This window comes from Haemorhous mexicanus, chromosome 3, assembly GCF_027477595.1.
Source record: "Haemorhous mexicanus isolate bHaeMex1 chromosome 3, bHaeMex1.pri, whole genome shotgun sequence".
Classification (NCBI taxonomy): domain Eukaryota; kingdom Metazoa; phylum Chordata; class Aves; order Passeriformes; family Fringillidae; genus Haemorhous; species Haemorhous mexicanus.
In genome coordinates, this window is record NC_082343.1 from 73,888,590 (window position 1) to 73,916,166 (window position 27,577).

The following is a 27,577-nucleotide window of genomic DNA, read 5'->3' on the forward strand; positions in this document are numbered from 1 at the left end:
CTTTCCAAAAATATTTAAGAATAATGCTGACCATATGCTCTTGGCTGCTGAAAACCCCACTTTGTAGCTAGCTCATCAATGTATTGAAAGGGTTTTTCTGCCTTGGCAGTCGTCATTTATCACTGACGGTCAGGTTTTGAGATGGGCTGGAATGCCTTTCATCACTCAATGCTACTCCTCAGCCTCCTGGGGATGAAGGCACGCTCGGTGACTGCTTCGCCTGTCCTGTAAGACTGGTAGTGCCGGCGGGGGCTGGACAGGACACGGGCAGAGCCGACGCCAACACGCGGGGACAGACACGTCCCGCTTTGGAAGCACGCCGTTTCTGGGAGCTGTCAAACTGCCACACGAGCGAACTTGGTGACATTTCTTAAACATCACGCTCGTGACCAACCAACCACAGCAGGTGCCGAGTTAAGAAGAGCGGTTTTATAAAGGCTGTTGAGGCTCCTTGACACACCATGTAGGGGCAATACTGCTTGCCCCAGGTTTAGGGGAGAATTCAGCTCTTCTAATTTTAACCACACAACAGCTGGGCAGGCTGCCCGGGCGCGGGGCTCTGGCTGCGCGGGGCTCTGGCTGCGCGGGGCTCTGGCTGCACCTCTACGCGGTGCCTCTCCCCACCTGTTTCAGGCGCCTCGGTTGAGCACTGCTCGGTGGCCACAGGCCCCGGCCCGGGCGGGGGTGCCCGGGGTGATGCTCTGAGGGTCGCGGGGGTCGCGGCCGCTCCCGCCTCTCACGACCCGCCCGCAGCCCCGGGCCCGGCGGAGGCGCCTGCGCGCTGCGGCCGCTCGGTGCCGGCCCCGCTGGCGCCGCCCGCAGCTCCCGCGGCTCCTCTGCCTATTTTAGTCACAGCCGCGGCTCCGTGCCCGCTGCGGGACCGCCAGCGGCGACGAGCGGCAGCCCCGGGCTGTTGCCGTCCTGTCCGGGCGGCCCGGAAAGTTTTCCGCGGGGCAGGTGAGGGGCGCTCCTGCCGTGCGCCGGCGGCCTCGCGGGTGCGGGGCAGCGGAGGGTCCCGGGGCCGGGGGTGCCGCTCCACCGGCGGCGGCAGCAAGGGTGGGCGCCGGGCTCCGCTGTGGAGCTGCCCGGCCAGCGGGGAGAACGCGCGGTCCCGTCCCTGGTCCCTCGTTGCCTTCGGTCGCTCTCCTGTGCCCTGCCCGCGGGGAGGAGGGACGGGTTGCAGCTTTCGAAGTGGCCCTTTTTGGGGGAAAAAGGACTAGTTCCTCGACTCTGTTCAATTTTTAAAAATTATTTTCACGATTGTTTGGTACGAAGGGTGGGTTTGGCGTTCGCGCGTCGTGGGCCAAAATGAAGCTGCGGAGCGCAGAGCGGGGCTGCGAACCGGCAGCTGCGGGCGCGCCGCGGGGTTCGGGCGCGCCGCGGGGTTCGGGCGCGCCGCGGGGTTCGGGCGCGCCGCGGGGTTCGGGCGCGCCGCGGGGTTCGGGCGCCCGGCGCATCCGTAAGCGCTGCTGGCGGAGGGGAGAGCGAGCCCCAGGGCACTCACAGCCTCGGGTCCGCTCCGCTTGGAGGCTGCGGGGCTGCGCTGTCGCGGGGGAAGGTTTTCTCACTGTGTGGATACTTTGTTGACTATGAAGAATGAACGTGTTGTTAAATTTTCTCTTGATTAAAGTGACTAAAGAGAGTAACAAATTTCTGTAGTTGCTGACGCATTTAATTGAATGTGACTTGCGGCAAGGAGCATATTGAGTATGCTTTTTTATACCACTTTCCTGATCGTTCTTACTGCATTGTAAAAGAGGGAATTGGTAACTTAAACTGTAATTAACTCAGCTATGCTACCTCTAGTAGTTTGTATTCACAGAAGAATTATTGCCTAAAATATCTATGCAGCTTCTGTGCTGTAAGTCCATAGAAAAGTAGTTTAAAGTTCTGCAGGTATAATTAAATTATTTCTTAAAAATTGCATTGACTATAAAGTTGTAGAAACATACTCAAAGTTATAGAAAACATACTCAAGTTATAGAAACATACTCTATAACTGTAAAGTTATAGAAACATACTCAAGTATTTACTCAAGTATATAGAAACATACTGCAAGATTTAAGAAGTTCACTTGAATAATGTTGATCAGTAAAGCTGTGGGATATGAATAATCTCAATAAAGTGGGTAATGACACGACTGGGACACTCAGCACTGTCCCACTATCAGCTTGGCTGACTGGTTCTCATAGTAGAACCAAATGCTTTACAGTTTTCTTCTATGTCTCTCTTCTGTGAATATTGTTTAGGTATCCATAAAATTCACGCTTTTTTCAAAGCCATCTTGGTGTCCAGATATTTGTAGACTAAATCTTTTGGGAATGCTTTTCAGAAGTTTGGTCTCTTGTATAAAACTGTTGTTGAGTGTAGCAAAATCCTAGAGTAAGCTCGCCTCGTTTATATTGTGAGAATTTGTATTTTCTGACCTAAGATCACCTTAACTTTCTATCAAGTTCATGCACAAAAAAAATTATTAAGCCTTTTTCTAAAACTACACTAATTTCTTTTAGGTTCAATATTAAAGAGTCAGTGAGGTTTTTTTTTTTTTTTTCATATCCTCTTTTTCCCTCCTGTTTGAACAACAAATCAGCTTGAGTTCTCAATCATCTGAATTATAAATTCTTAGTTTGCTAAATCTAAATCCATATGATAGATATATACTGGATATTAAAAAATGCTCTTTTAGTGATTTGTCTTATGCCCCATAAAGCTTTCATTTCTGAGGATGCTATTTTACCCTAACTTTCCAAAATGATTGGACTATGTTAGTTGTTTTTTTAACTCCTGATATTAATATATATCTTTGCATTGAAGACTTAAGCATATGACTAAATAGTCTTGTGTTATATTAATCCTTGGTAGACATAATTACAGTTTTAAAGGCCTGAATCTGTACTTCCAAATAATTTTTTGCTTTCTGCAGTCATATAAGGTGAAAAATGATAATTGCTTGCTCTTTTATGGAACTGCAGACTTTTCCCTTGTTCTTCAGTGTTATTTGGCAACAGTAGGTGCTGGGACTAAAGGATTGATCTAAAAATTACAGTGGTGTTGTTTTTTGACATTTTGGATATTTGTCTTTCTGTTGTTACCTGTAGACAAGCACTTTAGGTCGCAGCTTGTAGCTCTGCCTGCCTGCCTTCTCTCCTGATCCCCAAAGCAGTCTCCTTAGTTGAAATTCAGAGCCCGTGTCTAAGTCTGTCCTTGTGTCATTTTGCAGATAGCATCAATCTATTTCTGTCAGCTTTTTAATACCACCATGATGGAGAAGTTCTTGTTTCTGCTGTTTCCAGTATGTCAGGGGACCTGTAATTATTGTTTGTGAGTAGTAAGTGAAGTTCAGAGGTATTCATATAAAGACTTTGAGGTAGTAAAGACAAAACTTATAAAAAAACTGGGGGTGGGCAGATTTAGGTTCCTGGGTTCTATTTTAGGCAATCTAGTAGGTGAGCCTGACCTTCAAAAGTGTTAAATGTCCTCTTACATATGTAGACACTAAATTGCTTGATCAACACTTGGAGAAACTCCTTCCCATTATTTCAGTTTATGGCAGGTGATTTGTTGCATCAGTGTCTGGAAGAGCAAGGGGAGCCGTGTTTTGGCTGGGCTGCCAGGAGAATGAGATTGTCAGGTGCTGTATATTTAATTTGGTTCATTGGGTTTCCGGTCTTCTAATGTGTGATGCTTTAGAGCTGAGCTGAAAAGGGTCAGGTAGCCTCAAGTCCCACAGTGGAGCAGTACAAACTTATGCTAATAAAAAATATCAAGCATCTGGAAGGCTGCCTTGATCTGTAATCAGAGGCAGCTGAAACTATTTCTTGCAGCCTCTTTTGATGTTGAGTTTAAAGACTTATGACTGGTTCTGTATCTATGTGTGAGTTTGGTTGTCCCTACTTGTTCTGTTGGCATTTTGAGTGGTGCTTTTACTGGCACGTGACTGGGAAGTGAAAGGCTGAATACAGGTAGAAACTCGGCCGATTATTATTTTTTTTTTTTAAGAGATCCAGAGATCCTGCTGTTCTAGTGTAAGGAGTTTATATTGTTTGGAAACAACAGGAGCACCAGATGAGCTGTGTGTAAGATGAGCACAGACATAGTTATCCAGTTAGCAATTCCCTCCTGTTTATGAGCCCGTTAAAATGCCAGTCCTGCAGCCTCTCATGGGCTCAGGCTTTGGCTCACTGTGTGAGAGGCTTTGTCAGGACAGTGAAACTGCTCTAATGACTCTCTTGATGAGCTCATGTGAAAGAGCTGAAAGAAAGTAGGAGTGTATTCAGATAGGCCTGATGTTTGCTAACAGTTGAGTGCATAGTTTATGATGAACCCCCACATTTTAATTAATCTTTGTGAATAACTAATGTGGGAATGAAAATAGGAAAGTGATATCTTAAGAAATAAGTGAATTGTGTATTTTGGATTAGATATTTAGGATTAGTTAATTTTTTTTTCCTTGAAAATCATTTCAAACCAGATATAGATGCACTGCATCTGTGCTAGTGTTTGATAGGATGCCTCTCCACATTCTGTAGCATCCCTTGGCTGGGACAGGCTCTGGGCATAGGAGATGAACTGTCAGAGAGGGTTGAGGATTTCTTTCTTCCCACTGCTTTCAGAAGAGGTCTAAAACACTGATTAATTTTGAAAACTCTCCAGCTTGCTTATGCCCTGTACACAGGTCGATCACAAGAAAACAATAAAAGGAAGGGATGAAGCAACTCAATTTTATTTCACAGGCCAAGAAACACTCTCAATTAACAGAGATGCTTCAGAGTATATTCAAGTCTGCAGGAAACAGAGTGTGTTAACTGTGACCCAAGGTTGTCTGCTGAGCAGATGAATTATATGGCAGTTAGTGATGACACACATCAGGGACGTGCCCTGTCTCTGCAGAATTTGATCGACTGCAAATCCCACTGCATTGTATTTTCTGGAGCTTGTTGGCTCAGTGATGAAGTGCATATAGGTCGTTAATGAGACTTAAGCCTACCTCCATATAATTTCTACTGCTCTGGCAGTGAGAGACCATACATGCCTTGCTGGAAGCAGGGTTCTCCTGTGTTTGACAGCAGACATCTCTAGGAGCAGTCGTGTTCCTTCAGCTGAGACCTGCTCTGGGTTCAGAAGACCTTCTGTAGAGCTTGTAGCACTGACTGTAGTTACCCAGAGAGACCAGCTTTTAATTTTCTAAAGATAATGTCCTGAAATCTTCCGGTTTCTCTCTGTAGTTTGTTTTTAATAGTAATTTTTGTTTTGCATTGGGATTTGCCCACAGATATTTTTCCATTTCATTGAGGCAAAAGGTATATGTGTTATATTTATTATTACAACAACAAAAACATCTCATGTATGTTTAGATTAGAAATAGTCTTTAGCTGTCTCAGTTTCTCCAGTAGTCCCCCACACAGACAAGGGTCTTGCAAGCTTGTTCAAACTGTGTAGACCAAGTGATTCCCCTAAAAGACTGGTAGCAGACTTAGTAGCCTCTCTGTTTTGGTAGCTATGATTTAGGTGAAAGAGATAGCAAAGCACTACTGAACTATAGACCTAGCTTACCCTTTTAAAGCATTTTTTAATATTTTTTTTTTCCATGAATGTAATGGAAAATATATCTTGGGAAGGGAGAGAATAACCCTAAAATCTATATGTGTGTCTACTGTGTCTCAGTTTAATGCATAGTGCATATTTTTCCTCTCTTTGCAGGAGTCTCCAAGATGAATACTACAGCAATGAGCCCACTCACTGTTACTCCACTAGGTTTTGTTCCAGACTTAAAAAATTCCACCCTTGATCCTCTCAATGAGACTGCATGTGAGAACTGGAAAGAGATTCATCATCTTGTTTTCCACGTGGCAAACATTTGCTTTGCAGTTGGACTGGTTATTCCAACTACTTTGAATCTTCATATGATTCTTCTGCGAGGCCTGCTCACCATAGGTAGGAGAGTTATCCTGGAGTCAGGAATGGCTGGGTTTGACCATTATGGAGCTTGTCCCTGCAGCTTATGGTGAAATGACTGCCTCTGTTGATGGCCGTTGTGCTCTGATGAAAGTGGTTTTGGTCTAAGACTGGATCTGTTTTGACCTTGATATACCTTTTCTAGAAAGATTTATATAACTCTTAAAACTTCCTAGGACTGTAATTTGCAATTTCAAACCTATGAAGATGTCAGCTTGAAAACAAGTGGACTTCATTTACGTCAGGTGTAACTGGATGTTTAAAATCCACTTATTTCAAATCAGTTATGTCTGATCATTAAGACCTTTATTTTAGACTTCTTTTTTACCTTTACTTTTTAAGAAAGTACTGGGACTGTGTATTGGCAGGTGCACTGGTTTTGCATGTCTGAGGTAGGTGAGCTTTTCCTGGAGGAGCTTGCTGTGAGCCCAGGTGTTCTTTTAATGTGGGTTCAAGCCTGTGGCACTTGTGGGTCACCAGCATTATTTTCATTGCTGATTTAGAAGTGCAGTCTTTCGATGGGGAGTGTATTCTGTGTTCTGGTATCAGTTGTGTTTCTTCTGCCACTGTAGGAATCTTGTGACACCAGAATCTGACTTGAGAGGAAAACCTAAATTTGGCGTGCTTGAGACTGAGTGAATGTGGTTGGATTTGTAACATTGCAGTCTCACAGCTATTTCAAAGCCTCTGTACCTTGTGTGGGACAAGATCCTTGTGATCAAACAAGGAATAGTGACTCATTGCAGTGTAAGAAGGATAAATCCAATCCAATAAGAGCATGCTCAAGTATTTTTAAGTGAGCGCTTATTGGCATTATAGTGTGGGTCAATTTTATGACAGAATTTGAATTTACAATGCTCTTGCATTTTCTATTTGTGATAGGGTAACTTCTTAAAACACACTGCACTGGTGACCAAGGATCTGAGCATTGCAAGACTTTTTATCTTGGCTTTAAAAGCAAAAGGAGCTCTGCATTTGCTGAGCCTGCCATTTTGATCTGTAGGTCTTATAGTGTTTTCAGCAGATAGGGAAACAGAGTTTTACAAGCTGAGGTGGCAGCAGGGAGCAGATTTACTCTGTGGGCAGAACGAATAGCGAGGCCTGGTTCCTTTGACCCTGTCCCACCTCTGTGCTGCTCTGCAATATTGCTGCTCTTCAGTACATCCAGACTTCGTATCCTCCTGTGCCTAGCAGTCTAACTATTAAGAAGGTCAAGAGTCACTTTTATTTTGATTTTTCTAATCCATTTGCAAGCGCTGCCTCATCAGTTAGATGAGACAGACAGACTAGATAGTACTGAGTTCATTAAGTCAAGGTCATTTTCAGGGAGAAAGGGGGTAGGAACACTCATTTAGCATTGTCTCCTTTTTGTCTTTGCAGGAAGCTTAAGAGCAAATATAACTGACCTCTCCAGCCATCTCTGTCGGATGGTAGGCTCACAGTTATCTGGGAGAGGCTCATTAATAAATAATCCATCATTTGATAAATATTGTCTTTGTAGGCTGAAAATGGAATCCCTATTCATACACGATGCCTTGTCTTTTAAAGCAAGTGTCATTATTCAAAGGCAACTAAAAAAAGAAATTTTGTCTTTGATGTTACACAGGAGAATTCAGGTTCCTGAATTCCTGACCTTGTCACATCAGCAATAATAGTTTCTTTTAATTTTCAGAAATATCTGCATGTAACTTTAGGAAGTTTTTATGCAACTCTTCCTTGCTAATTAGATGTGAATGTTAATTTCTAAGCCTTTTTTGTCTAATTAATGCAACACAAATTTTTGTGAGCTGCCTAATTTTCCCCCATCTCTTTTCTACTTCATTTCAGTAAGAAATCATCGTGAACTGCACCTTTCTGCTTGCCCCATCCTGATCTGAATTACTGTGATTTCAGTATTGCAGTCCCATGTAACAGGACTGCAGTCTGTCCACCTGCCCTCAGTGCCTCTTTGCAGTATAGCAGTGATTAGCTATTGTTTCATGCCTTCATCCAGAGAGCTCACCTGTATTAAAGTTTGTAGAATATATTGCGTAATTATACTCAGTGGATGTATTCTTGATGGTTTTCTAGGAATATGTGTTATTTGGCGAAATTTAACTTCCTCTTTTTTTGTTAATTTTTACAGGATGCGCATTATTCATCATTTGGGCTACACTCTATCGTTGTGCCTTGGACATAATGATCTGGAATTCTGTGTTTTTGGTTGTCAACCTTTTGCATTTCATATACCTAGTGTATAAAAGGAGACCGGTATGTATAACAGCTGAATTTCACAAGCACTCTAGTAAGATGCAGGAAAAGGGAGTTTTGCCCATGTTTGCTAGACAAACCAATGGATTAGTACACATTTTCAGCAGAATACTTTTGTGGTTTTGCCCAAAATCACACTCTGGACACACTCTGGAAGTGTGCAACAACCTGTACCAAAAAAAAAAGAGAAAACAGAACCTACCTGGAAATAAGCTCTTCACCAATTCACCACTGCCTATGCAAGAAAGCTGCTAGGAAATTAGCTGGCAAGGCAGCATGAAGCTTGACTTCTGTCTTGCCTAGGAAGTAGCTTAAAACAAGCTAGACTGATCTGTTACTAGAGAATTGTAGATGTGTAGTAAATATTTCTAGTTCAAATTGCTCTTGAAGGGTCGTCTTACTACTTAAAGGGCAACTTCCTCTTTAGTTACTAAATGCAATTACTAATGCTATTTTTTCAGCCTATTCAATTGCTTTATGTCACCATTGAGATGCAGCAAATGATGAAACTGCATTGTATTTCTGCTAGGTGGCCATGGCCATGCTGTCCAGAACACACACACAATAGCAGTTGTGATAACAGAGATAGATAAGGGAGAGCCAGTGAGGCCAGACTCTACCTACTCTGAAGGTGTCCACAGTTAAATATCCCATGCAGGTACTCTAGTTTCTAATATGAGATTAGCTTATTTGCAGTCTTTTCCCTCAACCAAATTAGCATGTTCTACTTCCCTTCAACCCCCCCACCAATTAAGCCTTTTTAATAAATCTTGAGGCTTCTAATCTTCCGTCAGATGGGACAGGAAATGGCCACCAAAGTCAGAAATTATTGCAAAAGGCAGGAGTGCTCAGCTGATAGAAACCCATTTCCCTGGGAAACCAAGCCTTTCATCTTACCTCTATTTTAAAACTGAATTGTGGCATCCTTAAACATAGGTAATGGTCCTTGACTTTGTACCTGTCCAACCCTTTCCAAAAATCTAAATAAAAAGTTATTGGTGAGTGAAAAAGCATCCTGGGAGGATGATGTGCTGGTTTGGGCTTGAGTGAAAAAAAGCAACCAAACAAAAACTCACCCTGCAATGTGTAAATCAATACTGAATGAAGAAGGAAATACATTATTTTGTAATTACAGTTCTCTACTAAAAGCTATGTTGGCATAGATTGGGGTGCCTTGTGCATTATGGTATAGATTTCATCCTATTGAAGAGGCAGCTATTTTCACTAAATCCTCTAGTAAATTTGTTTGCAGAATTATTTGTAGGAGTTAGGTCAAGTGATAGAAGTGATTGAAGTACTCTGTGGGTGGATACAAAAAGAAGGAATTTTGTGAGAATATGAAACTTGACTGATAAACTCAGTCACCAAAGTTGGTAAAAAATTGCTTTTTAAGAGGGGGAGGCCTGGAGCACCTGCCTTTCCTTCGCTTTCTCTGTAGCCCTTGCCCAGTGTCAGAGTAACCACAGCAGGACTGAGGTGCTTGGCACTCCCACAAACTGCTCTGAACACCCTCTGGCAGGCAACCACAGCATATAAAAGGAGGCTGAAGGTTAAATTGCATCTGTCTACAACAAGTTGATAAATTGAGTACATGTGTTAAAAAAGGAAGAGGCTCTACCTACAGCAGTGTTCCTCCAATATGGAATACAGGTTCACCCAAAGATTAGCATCAGCTGTGCTATGTGACCTGAGCAACTTAAAAGCTTAGCCAAAAATTAGATCTGATAGACTAGGCAGGTAGTGCTGTTCCTTTGCATATTAGGGCTTAATTTCAACAGTCTTCTTTCCATTGAAAAATTACTGTAGTTCTGAACATTGCATGGAAAATATTATTTGAATTGCTGCAATACATAATATTTTCAGTAATTTTTCAAAAATATATGAATCTTTGCTGCAAACTATGATCAACAAGCATACTTGAAGTGATGCCTGATAGTCACACATGTCTCTTTAGCTGTCTAACATGTTTACTATAAACCCCAAGGCTGTTTTAAGTGTTTTTCCTACACGAGGACAAAGAATAGAGGGGAAAAAGAATTAAAACTCATATGAACTAATTTTTGAATGAGATTTTCTCTCTGCAGCTATTGTATTGCCCATCTCAATCAGTTTTGGTAATTCTCAGAAAAGATCTTTCCAAGGAAAGAAAGGAATGGCAGAATAATTACAAGTTAGTCATATTACAAAATGAATAATTGATATGTTCGGTTGTTAAATATTTATTTTATTAAATGGAGCATGCAGAATCACAGTGAGTTTCTTTTCTGGCCAGAAGATTATTTCAGTGGTTTTGATTCCTTGGAGCTTTACAAATTTGGCTTTTTTAGTTGGAGTGGAAGCTGAGTCTAATCACTGTGACTCGGAGTCCTGGCAGCATCCCAGAATATTTCAACCCCTGCTGAAGAAAACATTACACCTACCCATATGGCTTGTTTGGAATATGACCCACAAGCATGACTGGAGGAGCAGTCAGCTGTGCTTGGGAAGGGGGAATGGTCTGTTATAAGGGAGCCCATCTAAAGCACAGCTCCAGCCTGCAATCTGATCAGTCTTTAAGAAAGTGGCCACACCTGCTTTCCCCTCAAAGTATTACACACTAGAGGAAGATCATGAAACATGAACCACGTGCTAGTTAAGGGATTGGATTAACACTCCAGGGCCAAAATTTGCCCTCATGTCTATGTGCCTAGTTTTGGGTTCAGGAGTCTTGGGAGCTATGTAAATTCCTTTTTCAGATGGGAATGTATTTCTTTAAGTTGCAGTGGTCATGTATGGAGAGGTGCAAATGAAATTGGTACAGCTGTTAAAAATAGGGGAGGTCCTAGAGAACATGATGGTAAGACAGTGATCTAACTTTGTGGGTATATGGAACAGATTTTCAACAATTTTTGGGTATTATGGAGCAACAAAATATGTTCAGGACAATCCTTAACATAATACAGTTTCTCTTGCGTGTTTGTTTTTAATCCTTGTTTTGTCTGTGTCAGTGTCCTCTGAGGGATTAAAGATTGTGGCATAAGGAACATCCAGGAAATTCAAAACCTGGGTTTCATATGAGTGTAGTTGCTAGTGGAATATTTAACTAGTAATTCATTTAGTGTGAAACCAGTGTTACTTTAGGTCAGGTGATGCACTGCCATAGTAAGTCCATGAGCCCTGATGTCACACAGCCACAAGAGCTCGTGTCACTGCAAGGCCATTCCTGATAGTCTTGGAATAATGGTGGTGTCTCAGAGGAGTGAGTGGGGAACAGAGGAAGCAAATGCCACTCCTTTCCTCCAAAAGGGCAAGAAGGAGAACCCAGGGACCTGCAGCATGGTCAACCTCAACTTTATCTCTGAAAAGAAGGAATAGATAGTACTGGAAAACATTTTTGGGCACATAGAACACAAGTCAGCAAGGGTTTACCAAGGGGAAGCCATGCTTAACCAGCCTGATAATAGATGGATAAGAAACTGATTGAATGGTCACCTCCAGAGGGTAATGGTCAAAGGTTCAGAGTTCTGATGGACATCAGTGACAAGTGATGTCCTGTTTGGGTCTTTATTGAGACTGGTGTTATTTACTGTCTTCATTAATGACATAGGTAAAGGGATTGAGTGCACCCTTATCAAATCTACAGATGACACCAAGTGAAGTTGTTTGACACACCTGAAGGATGGGATACCATCCAAAGGGACTTGGACAAGCTTGAGAAGTGGGCCAATGGAAATCTCATGAAATGCAACATGACCAAGTGCAAGGTGCTGCACCTGGTTGGGGCTACCCCCAGTATCAGCACAGGCTGAGGAATGGACAGATTGAGGACAGAGAAGGACTTGGGTGTGGATGAGAGGCTGGACTTGACCTGGAAATGTGCACTCACAGCCACAGAAACCCAGTTGTATCCTGAGCTGCATCAAAAGCAGAGTGGCCAGCAGAGTGAGGGAAGTGACTGCTCTGATGAGATCCCATCAGAGTGGAAGTGCTCTGAGGTCCCAAGCACAGAGACAGAAGAGGTGTTCTGTGAGGAAAGGCTGGGACAATTGGAGTTGTTCAGCCTGGAAAAGAGAAGACTTTGGGGTGGCCAGATTGTGGCCTTCCCTACTGGAAGGGAAACTACAAGAAGGATGGAGAGGGACATTTTACAAGGGCATGTAGTGACAGCATAAGGGGGAATGGTTTCAAACTGAGTAGGTTTAGATTAGATATTAGGAAGATGGTCTTTACTCTGTGGGGAGTGAGGCACTGAGGCAGCTTGCCCAGAGAAGCTGTACATGCACAATCCCTAGACGTGTTCAAGGTCAGGTTGAAGCTCTGATGCTACCTGGTCTCGTGGAAGATGTCCCTGCCCATGGCAGAGGCGGTGGGACTGGGTGATCTTTAAGGTCCCTTCCAACCCAAGCCATTCTATTTTAACCTTCCACAATGAAATGACTGGCCATCTATGAGAATGATGAATATCTTCAACCTTAATTTTGGTAGGGTTTTCAACACTCTCTTGTACAAAATCCTGATAGAGAATCTGTTGAAGTGTGGCCTGGATGAGGACACAGTGAGATGGATTGAAATCTGGCTGAAAGGCAGGGTGAGTGTGCTAATCAGAGGTAGGAAGTCCAGTTGGAGCTGGGTCCTACACATTCATTAGTGTGTGGTGTGTAACCTCGGGGCCAGTGCTAGTCCCAGTGCTGTTTGACATCTTCATTCATGGTCTGGATGTTGGGGCATATGTGAACCCTGATGACACAAAACTGTGAGGAGTGGCTGATAGGCTAGAAGGTTGGGAAGCCATCTAGAGGGGCCTCAGTAGGCTGGAGAAATGGACCAATCTCATAGAGTTCAACAGAAAGTGTGGAGTACTGCTCCAGGGAGGAATAACCATGCATCACCACTTGGCACAGACTGACCAGCTGGAAAGCAGCTTTGTAGAAAAGGACCTGCAGGTCCTGGGGGAAGAGTTGATCATGTGTCAGAAACTTGCCTCTTTCTCTTCTTTTCTGACATTCTTTCTCAGTTGTTTGTCCTTATTCTCTCTTCTATGTATTTTTTTTTTTTCATTATCTGATGCTTATTGTTCTGATTTGTCTTCCTCATGGCAAATATGCAGGCTTTATTCAGGCTGCCTCTGCTTTCAGGAAGGCTGTAATATTGTCTCATCCCCTGCTTCCTTCATTCAGGGAAGACTTCCAGGCTTAGGATTTCAGCCAACATCCTTTCCCTCATTGCTGCTGCCTGAGTTTGGGTGGGCTCTTAGATGTGGGATGTTCAGCTGGCAATGTTTTTTGGTCTTTTTTTTTCCTCCCTCGTCACATGCGGTTTCAATATAATTGGTTTGTTTTTCAGGACTTGCTTTTCTACTGCAAGTAAGCCAAGAAGCTCAGGGAGGAGAGGGGCTCCCAGGAGAGCCTGAGGGATATCCACAGTGATGCATGCATGCAGTGTGAAAAACAACCTCTTTTTTTTTTTCTCTGCATAATTCTTGCCCAGGTCCTTCCTATTCACTACTGCATCAACAGACATCTCAGAGGGCTCCTTGTGTGTGATTTAATGTGCCACTTGGATGGAACAGCATTCTAAAGCACCATCCTGCCTCATTTTAGATAAGGTTTTGGTCACCCTATCACGGGCAGTATTTGTGGATAGACATCACACATTTACCACTTCTTTCCTTGTTTAAGCATAACGAAGCCAAAGATGTCCCTCAAGCTAAAGCACGTGTGCTGTCTTACCCATTTTTAACTAATGAATCTGTGTTTATTGATCTCTCTTGGTTTTCCAATCTAGATCAAGATAGAGAAGGAGCTTAGCAGCCTCTACAAGAGAATGTTTGAACCTCTCCATGTGCCTCCAGAGCTCTTCCAAAGACTAACTGGACAATTCTGCAACATTCAGACTTTGAAGACAGGTCAAGCCTATGCAGCAGAAGATAAAACATCAGTTGATGATAGGCTGAGCATCCTGCTGAAGGGGAAGTAGGTTCTGTTAAAGCTTGGGGACAGTTGTATGCTTTGTGTCATGGCTGAATAAATTAGAAAATTATTGAGGTTGCAATTGTTCGTAGTATGTCTATAGTCAAATAGTCTATACTTATAGTCTGTTTTGTGACACCATTTTCAGGTGGCAGTGATCTCTTACTGGGAGCATATTGTGTATCCACTTCTGTGTGCAGCTGCGTGGATTTTGGTGGGAATTATATTTGTGTAATACCAAAGGCAGTGTCTTGCAAAATAAGCAAGAGATTTGTTTGAGTCTTAGATATCCTAGTTGTCCCCTCAATCTATTCTCAGGTTTTAAGGTTAAAAAATTTGGTGCATGAGGGAAGAAGAAGTATGTCTCCAGTAGGATTTAAAACAGCAGGCCTTTGGAATTGATTCATTGCACTTGTACGTGCAAGTCGAGAGGGGGCAGGTGCACTGCCCAGAGGCAGACACCAGGACAGGACTCCAGGTGAGAAGGGGTAAAACATGCCCATGGCCAAGCTGTAATCTTGAAACTCATGCTAAATTCTGGCCAGTATTTTAACCAGTTTTTGTTGACAGCAGCAGCGATGTCAGGCTTCATTGCTTTTTGTACTCATTAACACAAAGCTGCTCACCTCAGGGAAGCCTGATTCTGGTCTGGCTGTGTAACATGACCTTTCACATATTGAATAACAATGTTTTGTGGATATGTGCCACGTTCATCAATTCTCTATTTGTCTGGCAGCCTGTTCTGCTTGGAATCAGTTAGGCAGAAAACAGGGTAGCTCTGGGAGTGATATTCCAGAAGATGAATGTATTTATCGCTGTTACCTACTGCATTACCATTGTCAGTAGTCCTACCCAGTTTTTGATTAAATTAATCAGCCTCCATGATTTTAAAATGTTGTTTTATACATTTTTATTTCCAGAATGAAGGTGTCTTATCGAGGGCATTTTCTGCATAATATTTACCCCTGTGCCTTTATAGATTCTCCTGAATTTCGGTCAACGCAGATGAACCGGGGTGAGAAATTCCAGGTACAGTTTGTTTAAAATGTCACTGGACATGAGCTGGTGAGACCATTAAAAAAATAGAATATAAATTTGATCAACAGCGAACTATTTGACTTGCATAATTTTGCTATCCTTCTAGTATAGGTGTTTGAAGATGGACCATATCAAGAATAACTTTTAAATGCTGAAAAAAAGTGTTATAATGGTGTGTATTGAGCAGTCTGGCTTTTGCTATTTTGTTCTCTTTTGCTGTTTCCAAGTTTGTTTTATGTTAAGAGATTGTTCAGGACAAATAATTTAAGAGGCAGTTTTGATGGAAAAAGATGATGTGAAGAGGTCTCATCAGTGGATCAAAAAAAGAAAAGGGAAGAAGAGCTACTGTAATAATTGAAGTCTAGAAGTTCTGGCACTAGTAATTAGAAATTGGTATTTATAAAAGTGTATTAATACTTCTGTCATTTTGCAATTTGTTAAAGCAACATAAGCTGAAAATTATCTCAGTATTTTGAGTAAAAAGATTCATATAGGGGACAATAAGGCTACATTTCTCTAGCAGTGTAATTATGCTGGTATATTAAATATATTTGATTATAGTTTGGGGAAGTAGAATACTTTTAGAGAAGGGTGGGTTTTTTCCCCGTAGAAATGGCTATTTTGCTACCTCTTACTTGCTGTTCTTTAGCTAGGTGTGTGTAATAATGACGGGACTGTGACTGACTGGTACATCCACACTGACAGCGTGGCAGAAGGCAGGGAGGCAGAGCAGTGCAGACTCTAAAATCAGTGATTGATGTCATATGTTCCAGTCAAACACTGGGCTCAGCGCCAGGGGGAGAGACTTGTCCAGATGCACACACCTCGCAGCAGTGGGGCCTCCCACAGCCCGGCTGCCCTCCTGGCACAGCCCCTTTCTCTTGGGAGCAGCTGGATAGGAATCGGGCCCTCCCAAGGGAAAAGGGTCATGCCTCAGCTCCTGCCTGCCTTGGAAGTTATTGTAATCTGGAGCAGTGTGCATCCTTGATTCCTGGGTTCTGCTTGTTACTGCCATGTGAACACCAGCAGCCTTGTAAGAGCACACGGATTCAGTCTTAAGGACCCCATCTGCTGGCAATGCTGGTGAATTCTTCCTCAGCCTCTGGGCTTATATTACAGTCTGTGGAGTTAAAAATCCATGGATATATGACAGTATTTCATTGTTTCCAGGACTTGATGGATTTTTAAAAATTTTTAAGGATGTAACGTTGTCTTGTAAAAGCAGAGAGCCCCATTTTGATTTATTCATAAATGCCTGACTCCCCCTTGCAAAACCTGCCCCTGGGTATGACCAGTGTGGGTTTTGGTGTGGCATTGCCCTCTGCTGGCACAGGGGGATGAACCTGGCAAGTCCATCCTCCCATGAGAGGGGGGCAAAATCCCCTGTAACTACCCAGAACTGGATTATCAATAACTGAGCAAACAGAGCCTCGGCTCAACTGCTGCAAGGTTGTACTTGTGACAGTAATGAGAGGAAGATGGAAATATTTTTTTTAAATCACCAAAAACTCTTTGATGGAGACCTTTGGGTGTTACCAGTTGTTCCTATTTGTTGACAGTGATAGAACCAAGCTACATATAGGCCTACTGCAAGTGCTTGTCATCACTAAAGGACTGACTTCATAAACAAATTTCCTCTTACATAAGTGTTTTTCCTGTTTGGGAACACATGAGGGATTTTCCCCTGTTATTGTCCCCCAGGTTTTCTGTAAAACAAACTGGCTACACATATCAGTTACAAATACAACGATAATAAATAGCTGAGAATTTTTACATTTGTAAATATCACATTCATAAAAGCTTTCACCGAAAAGCTTTATGGCTTTAAGAGTTACTCTAACTGGAGTCACAAATAAAATGTAATCACTTCTTTTAAAGCATGTTTAAGTGTGCTTATCTTAGGACATTTTTAAATGTGCTAATCCTGAACATGTATTTTTTTTTCCAGGTCACCATTATTGCAGATGATAATTGCAAGTTCCTGTGCTGGTCCAGGGAACGGCTGACTTACTTTCTGGAGTCTGAGCCATTTCTTTATGAGATCTTTAAGTACCTTATTGGCAAAGATATTACAAATAAACTTTATTCATTGAATGACCCAACCTTAAATGACAAGGTAAGCAACTTCATGTTCTGTTTGGTAATTTTCCTCCCACATACAAATGTGTTTTTACTTCAATTTTGAATGCTCTTAAAGCACCTTATTTTAACCTGCTGCCATCAGCTACTTAATGCACACTCGTGGCTTTTTAGTGCCAAGGTGTGAGTCAGTGCAACATTCCTGTCAGAAGAAGTATTTAGCAAAGTTGGCACAGTAATGTACAAGAAAGATGAGTAACTGAGATTCAGAACTGATCAGCTTGTGGAAATATTTCTCCCTAACAATTAGACATGATGGCCAGTAGCTAAAAAGGTGCTTCTCCCTGGATATCCTTTCTCACTGACAAATGAGTTTCTTTGTAAAAAGAAGCTTCAGAGTTTTTTTCTTCAAAAAAATTTCTTACTGGGGGCAAACAATAATGTAGTACTGATTGCTAGGAAGAGTAATTTCAACATGTCTTTGAGGGTTGCAAAGGCAAAAAAACCCCCAAACAAACATTATGTTGATATGATACAGTTAGTGGAAGAAATCATTAAATACATATAAAATATAATAAATATAATAAAATATAATTTATATATTTATAAATATATAAAACATTCAGTGGTCTGGGTGTACTCATGAGTATATGAACTATCTTGCTTTAGTTTCTTTTTGTCTCCTTACTTATTCCTTATAATTTCAAAGAATTAGAAAATCCAACAAATTTTGACCCTCTTTTGACTTAGCATCTGCACACTTTATCTTCAGTTTGTACCGTCTTTGTTTTTAGTTGCAAAAGTCACATAAATTTAAGATTATTATAGCTGGTTTATTGGAGTAAGTTTTGAAAATGTGTGTTGTAAAAATTGAGTGAGCATTTGGGAAATTTGTAGTATCTTATTATTCTTCCTAAAATAAAAATCCCGCTGCATGAGTTCTTCCTACATAACTTGGCAAGAGAACTGTTGAATAAATTCTTAATTTTCCCATTGCCATATACATTGTATATATGTACATATTACCTATCACACGCTTCACTTTCAATTATAAATATTATTGGTATCTATGATGTCTTTTAACTGTTGTCAATCTCATCAGAAAATGTTGAGGCCGACTTGTGTACGTAGGGGACTACAGAAATCAATTGAGTATTGATTATTCCTATTCAGTATGGTAGTAAGAAGGTAAAACTATCAAATAATTTTTTGTTGGAAAACAAAAAAGTATGTTTTATTTATTTAAAAAGTAATTAATTTTTTAAAGTATATTCTACTTTATTAAATATATTATAAAAGTATAATCTGTTTTGTAAGAAAACTTGTCATTTTCTCCTACCTAAGGAGACTTTCACTAGTATTGGGAAAATAATCATTCCTTTCTGCATGAAATAGAATACTAGTTCCTGACTTGTCAAATTCCATAAAGTGGAGTTATCCATTATTGTCTTGTCATTGATTGCTACCTTTCACATACACCTAAAATAGCATTCTGGCTTGCAGTGATACCTTACAAGGTACAATGTATGGCTTCATATAAATTTTAGAGTATAAAGGCTTCCCAGAAAGGCTGCTCCAAGCAAAATGGAAGCTCCTCAGACTGTTTGACAGGGAGAGGATTCTACTGCACTTAGTCTGCAGTAGAATCAAGAGCCAAATGGTCATCTACTGGCAAGGAGGGACATTCACCACTATTCTAACATGATGAAATGAAAAGCCAGGAAAATGAACATGCTTCTGTTAAGGTACAAATTGCCTCTATATATAGCATGCTGTTTTGTTTAGCAAGGAGGATCATAAAGACTATGTTTAATTGCAGAGCATCATATTTAAATAATGAATTACCAGATAATAAACCCCAAGCTTTCTGTAAGAAAATACATGAAAATTTCAGTACAAAAGCAATTTGAGATTGAATAATTAATGTGCAGTTTCATACTTGTCAGTGTTCCAGTTCCAGTATATTACTGGCATTTTCTATTGTCATTTAAATTGATTTACACAGCATAGAATCTTCTCCTATAATAATTTTCTTGTATAATCACGCCTGAGACCGGAGCATCTATTACAAGGGAAGCAGTAATTTTCCATTTTTATTTTAATTTGCTTGATATCTTTTTTTAAAGTTATCATTTTTTTTCTTTTTTAGGCTTCAAAGAAGATTGACCGACAGCCCAGCCTTTGCTCTCAGCTCTCTGTGATGCAGATGAGGAACAGCATGGCCAGCACCAGTGACAGCGAGGATGGCCTGCAGATGTTTCTTCGTGGGACTTCCTCTGCGTCCTCTCTTCGTGAGTGCTCACAATAGTTTGTGCCAGTTTTGAACACGGCTCAGTTGACCATTAGAGACCACTGCAGAACTCCTCTTGCCCTCTGTGGGAGCAGAGACTGTAGCTGTTTGGGTGCTGCTGTATCAGCTAAATGAAGGGACTTAACTATAGGGCAGTCATCAGGTGCATGAGGCTTTAAATGCAGATACCTCATGTACATACTGGAAAAGGACCCCAACATGTGTAGTAATAATCTTTGGCATAATGTTTGTGTTTAGGTCTAATATGGAATGTTTGTAGTAATGGGGCAAAACTGAAGGTACAGTGCTGGTCACAGTAGTGTGTCCTTTGTTCTGTCACTGGTGCTTGTAGAAACTAAAAACCCAAACAAAACATTTTCCTCCAGCAACTTGGTGTCCTACGTTTCCTCCTGAGATAGTTTGTGTTGGCAGGGTCTGGAGGAATGTGGTATACAACCAATATTTTGGTTTCACCTGGAAAATCTCCAAGTATCCTGTCAGGCTCTCCTCTGCTTTGTATGACAGGAATAGTAGAGAACAGATGAAGTGAGAGAAGAAATCATGTCTGACCTTTTTGCTTCTATTATTTTAATTTATTCCTTTATGAAAACATTCTAAATTATTCTTCCTAGGCTTTTGCTGTCATTTATTTTTAGATCATCTGAATCTAAACATCAACATTAGCTTGAATTCTGAAACCAGTGTTTGAATAAAAAACCCCCAGAGGATTCTCTATTTTTGCATTTGGCATAAGTTGTTAGTTTAACAGCATTTAAAAGGATCATGTAGGATTATTTCTTTTGATTTTGGGAATATTATTTTTTAGTGATTAGAATTCAAATATCTGAGAAAAAAAACATTGCTATTTGTTATGGTTAAAGTCTCTGCTAAGAAGAGGAAGTGTTTTCAAATATTTGCATCTTTCTGTTTAATTATCTGTTTTCCATTGTGTTCCTCACAGTTCTCATCCAGTAACACCTTCAGACCTGGAGGGCCTGTCTGGTTTTACTCCTTAACATTGGTGTCGTCTGCATGCCCAGATAGATGGAAGAAAAAGCCCTAACTAATGTTTTACCCTACTAGATCATCAAGGGTGACACCTGAGATATAGTTTGATGAAAATTCCAGTGTTTTTTCCTTTTCTCCTCTGTTCGCTGCAAGGACATTCAGAGGTAGTTGAGGTCGTAAGAGACCTCTGGACATTATCAGGTCCAGCCTCATGTCCCAAGCAGTATCAGCTAGAGCAGGGCCATGTCCAGTGAAGCTTTGAATATTTCCAAGCTGGAATATTTTCCAGCCTCCCTAGGCAACCTGCTCCAGGGACTTAGCACCCTCACAGTGAAAAAATTTCCCGTATTGCAACTCATGCTTGTTTTCCTTCTTTCTTTAGTGCATGCCTCTGAGAAGGGTCTGGCTCTGTCTTCTGTGTTGCCTTCCATTAGGTAGCCACAGACAAGAGTCACAGATCCCCTGGGAGCCTTCTGCTCCTAGGGCTGAACACACTCAGGTCCTGCAGCCTCTCCGCCACTGCTCCAGCCTCTGGCCATCTGGGTTGCACTCTGATGCTCTTGCTCCAGTATGTCCATGTCTTTCTTGTACAGAGAGGCACAAAACTGCTGCAGCACTCCAGATCCTGTCTCGCAATTGCCAGATAGAGAGGATTAATCTCTTCCATTGACCTGCTGGCTATGCTCTTGCTTATATACATGCTGCTAGTGTGACCCCGTATATGGATGGAACACTTCACTGCAGGGGCACTCTGCTGACTGATGTTCTATTTTGTGTCCACCAGGTTTGTTTCTGCAAAGCTGCTTTCCAGCCAGCTGGGGCCTAGGCTGTAATGCTGTGTAGGTGTGTCACGTCCCGCGTTCAGGGATTTGTCTTTCATGAACTTGTCGTTTTTGTCAGTTCTTTCCTCTTTTTCCAGTGGCCTGTCCAGACTCACTGCCCTACCCTTTGGCCTGTCTGCAGTTTCCCTCACTACCTGGATCTTGTCTGTGAGTTTGGTGGGAGTGCATTCCATCCCATCAACCAGGTCGTTCATATCTTGAATATTATAGGCCATGATGTTGGCCCTTGAGAACACTCCTGGTAACCAACCACCTGACAGCTGGATTTTGTCCTGCTGTTCACCACCCTCTGAACTTGGCAGTACAGCAGATTTTCCACCCAAGCTGTAGTCCATGTATCCACTCTGTTTTCCATTTGTCTGGAAGGACCCAGTGGCAGACTGTGGAGGGCTGTGCTACCATCCATGTAAACAACATCCAGTGCACTCCATTCATACACAGAGGCCGTCATCTCACCACCAAAGATGGAAGGTGGTCAGAGTGGTCAGATGCAAGCAGTATCTGTGATGGCTTTCCCAGTCACCTTCCCATCCCTTGTGTGCTTGGGCATAGCTTCCAGGAAGACAAGCTGCATAATCTTCCTGGGAAATGAATTTAGACTATTAGGCCTGGGTGTTCCATCTTCCCCTTCGTTACAATGGCTGTGATGTTGGCATTTCCGTTTGTCTCCCCTGACTGCAATCACCTTTCCAAGATTATAGAGGGGGCCTTGCAATTGTATCAGCCAATGCTTGGCACCCTCAGATGCAGCCCATGTGGCTCCACAATCTTGTGTTCACCCTATGGACTTGAGGTGTTCCTAACTCAGTCCAGGTTTCCTGTCAGTCAGGCATCACTCTCTGTCTCTACCACTGGATGCAGAGCCCCAACAGACCTCAGGACAAACCTCTAAAGAAAAAACTCAAAACAAAAAAGTTACTGAATATCTCAGACTTCTCACGTTCCTGTGTCCTGTGCATCACTGAACTCTCACCTCGCAGTTACCCTGGTCTTTCTTTTGTTGCTGATTTATTTGTAGATGCCTTTCTTGTTGCCCTTCACTAGATAGATCCAGGTCTAGCTGAGATTTGGCTTCCCTCATTTCATCACCGCATGCTTGGGCCACGGCTCTGCGTTCCCTCCAAGGAGCTCATCCCCACTTACACTTTGTGTGTGTCTGAGATCTGTCAGAACTTTCCTGTTCATCTATGCCAGCCTTCTACCCTAGTTGCTCAGCTTTTTGTGCACTGGAATGGACTGTCCTTGTGTTTTGGGGAAGGTGTCCTCGAAGATCAACCATCTGTCCCTAGGTCCCTTTGCAGGCCTTGTCCCATCAGTTCCTGCCAAGTAAAACCCTGAGTAAGCCACAGTCCCTGTCCTGTAAGGTTGTAATTCAACTGTTTGTCTTGCACACCACTCAGTATCTTAAACTCCACCAGCTCCAGGACGCTGCAGCCAGCAGCTGCTGGATGACCAGCAGCCTTCAGCTCCCTGATGAGTTCTTCCTTGTTCATCAGTGACAGGTCCAGCAGAGCGCCTTCCCTAGCTGACTCATCGATCACTTGCACAAAGAAATTGCCTGCTACGTTCCAGAGATCTCCTGGACTGCCTGCTCCCAGCCCTGTTGCCTTCCCACCGGATACCAGGGTGGTTAAAACTCCCCAGGAGCACCAAGGCCTGTGATCCAGTAGTTGAAAGAAGGCTCCCTTCTCCTTGCTCTGCTTGATCAGGCAGCCTGTAGAGATTCCTGCCGTGAAGTCTCCTCTGTTGGTCTGTTCTCTGATCTTTGCCTTTAAGCCCTCGAGTGGCTTTTCACCTGTTCCACACACAGCAAAGTTCCGTGAAATTGAAGCCACTCCTTTGCATTGAGAGCCTTTGGGTGAACTTGCACACTCAGAAAGAAATTGTAAAACTGTGCTTGTGTCATTAGTTACAATTAAAATGTCTCTTTCAGGCTTAACAGCAAAACTCTTACACCAGTATTTCAGTTTTGGGAGAAAGTACTTGAAATGCATGACAAGTTCAGCTGTAATTATATAAATCTCCAAGATGCACTTGTGCTTAGCACATACTTGATAAATACACTTTTCTCTGTTGTACTTTTCCTTGGTTTGTGTACCTTTTTTTGTATACAGGGTGTGCTTTACCCAAGAGAAGGGGTTTATGTGTCTTTTATGTTCTGAAATTCCTCAGCCCAGCTGAGGCAGCAGCGTCCCAAGTCCAAGTACTTTCCCTTCCTTTTGGGGAGGCAGAGGGATTGCCCCTATACCATTGCAACATACACCTTGGGAAGAATTGTTATTTCTTCTTTGTATTTTGATTGTGAAATTTCTGACTTCTGTTTGTTCATTTCCAAGAACTGTAATACTTCAATCTTTGTTTTGGCCAAGATAGCTTGTTAGTTTTTTCCTGGGTACTGTCATTGCCAATGATGGGGTTGCTACCCAGGTGAGCTCTGCTTAAAGATTTGTATTCAGTGTGGATTGTGGCCATGTATGCCCTTTTTTCAGATAACAGGGAAAACTGAAAAAAAAATCTGCCATTTGCCTTGTCACTGCTATGTTTTCAAAAATCTTCCGCTGGGTGCTCTCAGTGCAACAGCTTTTTTGTCTGGTTTTTTTTTTTTAAGATTTACTATAAGGCACATGCTGAGGCTTACAGTTCCAGTGCTGTTCCCTGGATCCTCCTTCTACAGGCATTCATTTGTTAACTTAGAACAGAAAAACACAATCCAAAATCCTCAAAAGATTTTGTGAGAAACATATGGAAATTTCAGGGTTTTTTTTTTTCTTTTTATAAAAGTAGAATAAAAAATTAATGAAGGAAACTTTCTTGTACAGGAACTCTATAGGAATACTGTTCTGTCATTGCTAGGTGATTGTTGTGTGGACAAAGCCTCCCACTACAAATATAACTTTTACTACTATAATCCAAATAAGTTTTCTTCTCCTAATTTCCATATTCTTGAAAAAATGAGCATTTATATTTTTGTATAATCCCATCTTTTAAAATTATGCATTTATCAGTGCTATAAATTATAAGCTTTGACTCATTTTCTCAAGAAATTAATATTAATCCTATTTCAAAGTGTTTAGTAATAAAAGGGTTAAAATTACTAATTAGTAGTTCCCAAGCTACAATTACTAACAAAAGTATGTTTTTAATTAATAAATTAAGAAACCCAACTAACTGTTTGCTTTTATATTAAGGAAATAACCAACAAGAGTTCTATAATGCTTACGGAGTGAGTCGTTTGCAGCATGATGTTTTCTGTTGATAACATCACATTAACTCAGCAGGCATCCTCAAAAAGGTATTAAAGTGGAGTTTGTTTATCATGGGACATTTGTGCTTGACATCTGTGGTCCATCTGTATGTAATTCATTAGTAAGTGAAATAAGGGTATCTCTTTTCCCAAAATTTGAGTTAAGCAAAAATAGTTTAACCTGATCACAAGCCTAGTATTACCTGAATTTCAGTCCTTTAAATAATATTTTGGTATTAGTTTCTGTCCTGTAATTCTATTGCTTGACAGCCATTCACATATTTATTAGAGATGCAGTCTCTTTTTCTGTGGTACTTGTTTTAGACATCTCAGTTTTGCTGGTCTATGCATCTGTATTTGTTAACTTCTAAGCTGAGCAGGAATGTAAAAAGATTTTGGTTTGGTAATGGTTTTAGTGGTATTATAAAATTATATGCTCCTTGCTTGTGATTAAAAGTAGGATTGGATTTCACAGGAATTTAAATACGTATTTTGGTTTAGACCCTCAAGAAGGGGCAACAAAATGTAGTGAAAGGAAGGTCTGACTCAGTCACTTGAACATCTGTCCAACACTGGATAATGGCATCAATAGACAAAATTTTGTATTTGGAGCAAATAAGAGCATGTCTTTGAAACAAACAGGCTGAGGGAATTAAGCCTTATATTGGATCCTGTTGTACAAACTTATGGCTGCTTACTTCTGTTTTCTGGAGGGAATTAAGTGGCTTTAAACAGAAGAAAACCATTTAAAAAATGACAATAAACTACACTGAAACAAAGATCTACTCAAAAAAAGCAGCTGGAACTGTAACTCATAATTTTCAGGCGCCCTTTTACCTTTGGGTGTCTCCCCGAAAAGCCAATTTTGTATCCAAATGTACCCACAGATGTCGGGTGGGGCACATTAGCCAGTTAATTGCTCCGTTATCCTTTGCTTAGGCCATAAAACATATCTGTCTGGGAAGAAATGTTTAATAATTTCAGTTTAATATGTTTAAATAATTTTAATTTAAAATGTTTAATAATGTCACATCTAAAAATGTGCTTGAGTAACCCTGTATTGTGGCAGTTTAAGTAATTTTTAAATCTCAAAAGAAAACACTAATACATTTTCAACATAAAAAGTTCTGAAACACCAATTCCAAACGGCGTCTTTGTGAATGTGACTTAAAAATGCATTAGTGTCATAACTTGCTGGTGTTGCCTGTGTCTGTATATTGTTCTCTGTGTGTAACACATCCAGTGTAAATGAGTCTTTCCTCGTAAGTGGGCTTCCTTAACACAGCACTTTACTGTCTACCTGATAAATGTTTCTTAAAAATAAGAGTGTGTTACAGCTATCAGTATTTTTTTCAAAAACATTTAAATTTTTAGCTTGTATGCAAACAGTCTGTTAGCATGGCCTTTATCTCTTGTTGTTTTCTTCTCAAATGGGATTTCAGAGATTTCCATAATCTTTTTGGTCATCATATACTAGCTGTTTGCAACCTCATACTGTTGGGGTGGTCTAAGTTTAGAAGAGGGTACTGAGAAAAATACATGTCCACGAGTAGATTCGATTTCAGAATGAACAGTGGAAAACAGAACTGTTCAGCTGATGACTCAAAGGAGTTCCTCTGGTTTGACCCTCATACTGAAAATTTAACTGCAGTAGAGGTAGTTTGCAGTGGTAACTTGCCCAAAAACTCCATTTAATGTCTTGACAGTGATAGTTGTGGTGAGCAGACAAGTTGCTGCCTTTCTAAAAGGTAGTTTTTTTGCAGTGAAATCACTGTCAGTTGAAAGTTATGTGTCTTTTGCCTGTAAATCTTGTTTTCTCTGTGGTTGTTTATGGAGGTATAAATCTTGTATAAGTTTTACATTATCATGCTGCGTAAAACTTATGAAGATGTGTCAGAGGAGGTTTAGGTCAGCTTTTAGGATAAGGCTCTTCACCCAGGGCGTGGTTGGGTAGGCTCCCCAGGGAAGTGGTCACAGCACCAGGCTTGGCAGAGTTCAAGAGTGTTGTGTCTGAGTGTCTGGACAATGCTCTCAGGCACATGGTGTGACTCTTGGGATGTCCTGTGCAGGACCACGAGCTGGACTTGATCCTGATGAGTCCCTTCCAACTCAGCACATTCTGTGACTTAGTGCTTTAAAGGCAGTTGTGGATTTGATGATGTGTCCCTCCAAGGTTTGCCCAGTGCACTGAGGAGCCTTCCCCGCAGCCAGGGCAGGGTGCAGATGTACGCACCCTCTGTACTTGGGGCAGCCACTCGTGTTGCTGTGGTTGAATGGAGATGGGTCAGTGAGGGAGTGTAAGGGTGAGAAAATGATCTCTGGGGAACAAGCAGTGGGCACCCTGTGCAGTTGGGGTCTGCACTGAACCTGGGGAGAATGGTGTGTCTGTGGTTAGCAGCAGGCATTGCTGGTTCATAGCAGCATGGCTGTTCCATGTCTAGAATTTCCTGGCGCCTCTGGCCAGATAACAAACAAACCTTCACTTAGAAATCCTCTCATGAAGCAACTAGTGCAGGGTCATCAGTGTGTGTCCACTTTGTCACAAACAGGTCTATGTAGCAGGTGTGTGTTGTTAAATTAACTGGTAATTTCTTTGTACCTGTGACAGGCCCAGGCCGCACATCTCCTTACCTGAGAACTTCAGCAAAGATGAAGCCCATAGAAGAAAGTGTTGAAGACGATGTCTTTGAAGCACCGTCTGCTGATAAGCTCGAGCTCCAGCGGCTGCCTTAAACAGTTGTGTCCTCAGGTGTATCAGAGCTTGCTCAAAGCTCCAGTGCAAGAGGAAGGAGCTGGATTTGGGAGGAGTCTGAAAGCTAAGCCCACCTCTCCATGTTTGAATTTACTGCAGCATATGCCAGTGGTTTCTAGATGGAAATGTCATGTATTATTTTACTTCTAAATAAAATAAAATAAATAAAAA

At 41.6% G+C, this 27,577-nt stretch overlaps 1 protein-coding gene across 2 annotated transcripts; it reads left to right on the forward strand.

The window, feature by feature from the left end:
• The first annotated feature begins 832 nt into the window (after window positions 1–832).
• BVES (blood vessel epicardial substance) lies at window positions 833–27,577 on the forward strand. Of its 2 annotated transcripts, none has more exons than XM_059842376.1 (8): window positions 833–957; window positions 5,701–5,934; window positions 8,081–8,205; window positions 13,969–14,156; window positions 15,074–15,182; window positions 17,140–17,307; window positions 19,420–19,561; window positions 27,263–27,577. In XM_059842376.1, exons 2-8 carry the CDS (start codon window positions 5,712–5,714, stop codon window positions 27,385–27,387), a joined length of 1,080 nt encoding a protein of 359 aa, XP_059698359.1. In that variant the 5' UTR covers window positions 833–957; window positions 5,701–5,711; the 3' UTR covers window positions 27,388–27,577. The 2 variants fall into 2 exon arrangements, with proteins under 2 accessions (XP_059698359.1, XP_059698360.1); XM_059842377.1 differs by lacking the exon at window positions 27,263–27,577 and adding an exon at window positions 22,907–23,486.